Raw genomic sequence first — 6353 nt, 5'->3', positions numbered from 1 at the left:
ACCCTAAACTCAACATAAACAAGAGAAGAAGTTTCTTTCTGCACTACTTTATTTGCTATTGCCTTTTTTGCTGGTTGACAAGCATGTGGGAGTGCTTCGCCATGTGGCTAAAGAGTGTTTTATCATCACTACATCACAGGTAATAGCTGGACAAGTACGTAGCAGCATCTTGTAGTATTTGGACCTAAATTTCATATTTTTGAGTGTTTAATGTGGAAGTACAGCTTCAAGTATTCACCATGAATACAAATTTAAGTGCATACAGCTAAATAGAAAATGTGCATACAGCTGAATAGAGAAGTGCATACAGCAACAATATGAGTTATTTTGTGCATAACAGCAATGCAGATTGCTGAATAAAACAATGCATACAACAACAATATAAGTTATTTTATACATAACAGCACTGCATACAGCAATACATCACAACTTGGGGAATACAAACAACTTGTACGAGTAATCCATAAAACATAATTCAAGCATTACTTATTAGTAAAACAGTGCTACTGAAGCTGAAGCAAACAGAGAAAAGATTGAGAATATAGATCTTCACAAGTTTGAACCACTCAACAATATCATTATATCCGTAAACATAGAAACAACTATTGCAAGTAATGTATAAAATATAAGCTATCAGGATTACACATATGGCTTCAAAAAGATATTAAATTCACGAATAGTCTCAAAAATATTTTTATGTTCATAAAGATTGTAATATATTATAGAGCTCCTCCGAACTTATATCTAATGTAAGCTTCCCTCTCCTCTTCAGTCATCCCTACGAATGCCCAGGCTTTTGTAGGTTCAGATGTAAAAAAGTCATATGCTACAATCATGGTCTCTTGAGTAATTCTGGGCATGGCCTTAAGGGCAGCATATGCACTTGACATATCATTCTTCTCTTCTCTTTTATCAACATTTATACTATGACCTTTAGTCATGCCTCGATCTATATTTTGGATGCTCTCGCATATGACATCCAAACAATTAGCCATGCTTGGCTTCTTCCTCTTTTGCCTCCTTGCTGTTGGCGTAGAAGGATTTGGTCTTACGGATGTAGTAGAATTGTTTGATTGAAGGTTCTCTTCTTCAAACTCATTAGTATTGAAGCCCCCATCCATAGGCGTATTGAAGCCCCCATCATCATCAAGATCAACAGCCTCTTCAAATAGTTGCCCCTCTTCTTCGGTCTCAATAGCTGTTGCTGCTGCATTTCCTTCAGCTATGTCGTTCCCAAAAATGATTGCTAACTCATTGAAGTAGAAGAACGGTTGCCTCTTGTACACTCTAGCATTTTTGAAGCAACTCCTCTACATGATGGAAAAATTAAAGAATTAGATGTCTTTCATTACAATTGATTGAGAGATAATTTACTGATATTAAAATATTATCTACAAAACATTACCTTCAGCAACTCGTCCCACACACTATCCTCGGCATCGACACATTGAGTCGTCTCATTCCAAGCAAAACCACTCATGTTCCGTAGCTCTTTCATAATTCTGAAACCTTGTTTCCATGTCTTTAACTTGTTTTTAAAGTTGTCCTTTCCAAGATTCATATGCATATCTTCATTGAATTTCTTTTGTATTGCTGTCCAAGCTTCTTTCTTAAAGCCCCCATCACCTTTTCTTCCTAATTGAATCTGCTCAAAAAGAAAATCAAGAAATTTTCGTTCCATCTCTCTTGCCCACACTACTTTGGCATTTTTAGCTGAAGTAGCGATCGCAGTCACATGTACCTCCTCATCCATTCTTGTTAAAAGATTGGTGATTGACATTTTACAACTATCAATGGGTAGCTGTAGAACTTCCAAAAACCAATCAATATCTAACATAACTCTTTTACCAACAATCACATCGAATATAATGGTTGACATAACAAAATGATTATACAATACTACACTATGATATGTCAGTAGTATAAAAGGGTTATCTAGTAATAATACAGCCACCGTGCTACACTTGCAAGTTAGCTTAAACACAAAAAAATTAGTAAACAAGTTAATTACAGCAGCAACTCCAGCAACAAAGAATAGTAAGGAGACTTGCCAGCAACATGGATTTTTCAAAGCATGTTTTTGATGAAGATGCTTTATCAAGTCGAGAATATGCAGATATAAGGAATTCAGTCTTAGAAAAGAACCGTGAGAAAGGGGCCAATGGTACAAGGGTTGTTGAGTAGACAAACTTAGGTGATAAACAATACATTCAAGTTAAATCTAAAGATCAGACATGTAGTATACTTTTGCAACAGTCATAGATCAGACATAGTAAAAAACACAGGCAGCCTTTCAAATTAAGTAGTAAATGATCATAACAAATAAATACATATAATAAAGTATGAAAAGATTTAAGTATCAAAAAAATACCGTGGAAATAAGGCAATGAATATTTCAGCAGTGAGAATTAAGTATCAGATAAATTACAAAGCTGAGAAATCTGAAAATAAACCTAGAGTCATACATCAGAAGAAAAAGGAGTCATAACAAACTAGTTTCAAGATTCCAACAAATGTGTCATAACAGACTAGTTTATAATAGACTAGTTTCAAGATTCCAGTAAACATGTCATAACAGACTAGTTTCAAGATTCCAATAGCATTGAATGATACAAAACAATCATGAATAGGTTATGATCCATGAACAAAATACTAAAAAGTGCAAATAAATGTTAATGTTTTGCAATACAACTAAGCTCGAGAGTCGTAGTCTTCCCACATCCTTTGGGCTATTTCATCTCGAAATTTACCCCAATCATCTCTATCTCGTTGATTCATTCCATAAGTCTCAAGAATTGGCACATTTATCCCAACACGATCGTCATCCTCTTCAATATCCACTTCGGATGGAAGACCGTCCTCTATGGTTATGAAGTTGTGTAGTATGCCACATGCCAAAACAATCTTTGTTTGGGTAAATAAGCTATAGGATGTTGCATGCTTCAATATAGGAAAACGTTGCTTAAATATACCAAATGTTCGCTCTATCACATTCCTAAGAGAGGAGTGTCGGTGGTTAAATAACTCTTGGGGAGTGCTGATCGGGTTTGCTCTACAAAACTCTTTTAGGTGGTAGCGTGTACACCGATAAGGGGCAAGAAATCCTGGTACATTTGGATACCCAGCATCAACTAAATAGAATTTGCCTACACAAATGGAAATAAAGATATAGTCAAAATACAACATAAAGATTTTGAATTAATATAATGACAAGATAATTATATCAAATATGAATTAATATACCAGGAGGAACCACAAGTGGATCTGCTCTAGACAGAGCTGAAGCAAGCACTCGACTATCTGCTGCAGAACCTTCCCAACCAGCAAGAATGTATTGAAACTTATGGTCGAATGAACAGACACCCAAGACATTTTGTGACAAATTGCCTTTTCTATCACGATATTTTGCTTGAATGTCCACATCGACAGTAACTGGCATATGGGTTCCGTCAATTGCACCAATACAATCCTATAGCAAGCAATATTAATTTCTAATATAAATTAATAATCATAACTCTCTAGCAATGAAATACATGCCACTAGGATATTTACCTTGAAATACGGATCAAAACGGTCCTTCCCAGCTATTTCTGGAGGTGTAGTTGCAACAGGTGGTAAAACATAATCTCTATGAAGCCCTAAGATAGCCTTTAGGACCTTGTGGAAGTGTCGACTCACTGTCTCTCCCGAGTGAGAAAAGTTATGGCCAATCTTTTGATTCCTTAGATTGTGCCCAAGGGTGTGGAGGAACATCACTAATTGTTCTTCCAATGTTATGTTTTTCGTATCTTGAATGCTCCCTTTTTGCCTTAGAATATTGGCCAACCGAAAGAAGGCTACTCTACTCATTCGTATTTGGTCATGGCAATCTGTGTTATTGGAATGGATGATATGCTTATAAAAAGGACATGTAGCTCTTCTTCGCTTACGCCTATGTCTTCTAGCCTCTTGTGAAGATGCTACTATGTATACTGCTAATGTGGCAAGCAAAACAGCAAGTATTCGCATGATCTTGATCTTCCTAACTATGGCTCCATGAACCTCAATATCATCAATAAGATCCATCGAATAACCTACAACCACATAATGGAGTTACTATTAGATTCTTTTTTTGCAATCTCCACAAATAGTATTTGATATTGACGAGTGATTACTAACAACATGGACATAACATGGAAAATCATATGGAAGCAACATGGAAATGAGTCATATTTACTGTCATTAAATATTACAAAAAATAATTGCTTCAGCTCTTCATGTGGCAACTAATTTTGGGCAAAAAATGTTGAGGTAGATGTGTTAAAATTGATTTGTTCCTTTTCTTTCTTATCTTAGGTCTTTGCTGGACATAAAATTTGTGCAATTACTATTAGATTAAACTTTTACCTATTTACCATTCTTTGTTCAATTTTTGCAAAGAAGTTGACTGATGTAGTTCTATATGAAATGTATGCAGGTATCATTTATCCACATTGGAACAAAGAGGTATCATTTATGCACAACACACAAGATTGCAAAAAGAGGTCTAATTGAGATAAGCAAGACTTGGGTGGAACAATTTAATAATAGCATAAGAGGCTAAGATCTGTACAAAAGAAATAAAAGCACAGCTACGTTTGTTAGAGTTAGGACTACAGCATTAATCAAAACCTAAAGGGATGAAGATTACACATTAGGTATGAACAACATACAACAATGCAGACATCCTGACGTGATGATGAATTATGTGTCAAATCCCAACTAAGAGCCCAAAAAACTCTTGATTTAATCCAAGTAGATTCTTAGCAAATCCAAAAAGCATAGTCATTAACCTCAAGCCAAGGAACTATTTCAGTGCACAGATAAGAGTGTTTAATATTTGCATCTAGGTCCAATTAACACTACTTAGAGCTCCATTGTTATTAACCTATTAAGATGATGATGCAAACAAGAAACTCAAGGACACCCATCAATAAGGATGGTTCAATCTCAATCCCATCATTATGAGTACTTGGAAGAGACAATCTTCAAACGAAAGTCAATGTTGAAGAATGTTAATAGCCATTTCTACTATCAATGTCCCTATCAATGGTATTAATGCAAAGTACTATACATGTGGGAGCATCAATATAACTTGTTTACAACTTCAAGAAGTCATACCATTTTTTAAATAACTATTAGAGACTCAAAGAAGAGAATTTATTAGGTAGAGATAAATTCTAACATATCCAACTCGAAAGCCTTTAAAAATCATCATTATATATTTCTAATTGATGTGTAAATGTGGCATTTTCATGACAACTATTGAACGTTCATTTCTTAAATAACAAATAACAATGATTAATTTAACACAATAGATACCCTCAATATGTCAAACAACCCTCAGAATGATTTAAAAACTGAAATTAAGATGAAATATGTTTCACATGATATGAATATTTCTAATTAGTACTATCTCAGATATATCTCTAACTTGACAAAGTAGAAATTCCTGAACATAAACATAGATATACAACTGCAGAAATAAAAAATTCAGCACATGTCAGTTTCAAAAAAGCAAAAACAAGTCAAACAAAAATGGGCTCACCAAAACTTGATCATATATTTATTGTTCTACACGTTATCATCCCAAAATACCCATTTAAGAGAGGACACTTCTTAACAAAATGTAGAGCATAAATCACAAAAAATATGTAGAGAAATGATGAATGGAACCAGGAATTAGGACAAAATAATCTAGATTGTAGGTATGGATCTACTCTTCTAGTTTGTCATTGATTTTGTACGTAATAAATTTTTACTTTTCATGCAATCAGCATAAATGGTGCTGTGGAAATGGTTGGTGTAGTAATAATTGACTGAATGCAAATTGGCATTCAAAGCTAAGCAAACACAAAGGTTGGAGTGGTATGCTCATAGAAAGTTTCTCTATGTGACCTGTTGGGTTGGGTTGTGTGGGCAGTTTTAGAAAGCGAATATATCATGCTATATGGGTAAACATAAATATTACATGCAAGATATAGAAAATCTATAGCATCTCTAAACTCGGGATAAGGCTGGCCTAATGTATATACACGCTATTTGTATATGTACTTGCATGGTTTTTGAGTAACCAAACTGACTGCACAGCAACATATATATGCATAATATGTGACTGTAATATACGCAGATACAATCTATGTGGCCAGGTATAGCTATTATTTCAGCCCCTTTTATCCATTACTTGAATGAGCCAAATTGTTGTGAATAGGTGACATTCTTATTATTTCCCCACAGCCAAGATTAATTTGCATGATTGATATCTTCAATTTAGGTATGCGTTGATTTGTTATCAACATAGAACAATAGGCATTAGTGGTCAATAACCACAACTA

General features: G+C 34.6%; 2 protein-coding genes across 2 annotated transcripts; both read right to left on the bottom strand.

The window, feature by feature from the left end:
* Positions 1-719: 719 nt before the first annotated feature.
* On the bottom strand, positions 720-1753 carry LOC149558048 (uncharacterized). The gene is made up of 2 exons (XM_089830604.1): positions 1406-1753; positions 720-1310 (listed from the first exon to the last, which is right to left on the bottom strand). Exons 1-2 carry the CDS (start codon positions 1751-1753, stop codon positions 720-722), a joined length of 939 nt encoding a protein of 312 aa, XP_089686730.1.
* Positions 1754-2691: 938 nt separating this feature from the next.
* Positions 2692-4065, bottom strand: LOC149558047 (uncharacterized). Its single transcript, XM_089830603.1, has 3 exons — positions 3553-4065; positions 3244-3469; positions 2692-3146 (listed from the first exon to the last, which is right to left on the bottom strand). Exons 1-3 carry the CDS (start codon positions 4063-4065, stop codon positions 2692-2694), a joined length of 1194 nt encoding a protein of 397 aa, XP_089686729.1.
* Between the last annotated feature and the right edge of the window lie 2288 nt (positions 4066-6353).

Source organism: Cupressus sempervirens, chromosome 5 (genome assembly GCF_028749045.1).
Source record: "Cupressus sempervirens isolate cs-2001-9-10 chromosome 5, ASM2874904v1, whole genome shotgun sequence".
NCBI lineage: Eukaryota > Viridiplantae > Streptophyta > Pinopsida > Cupressales > Cupressaceae > Cupressus > Cupressus sempervirens.
This window is presented reverse-complemented; position numbering and strand designations above follow the sequence as displayed.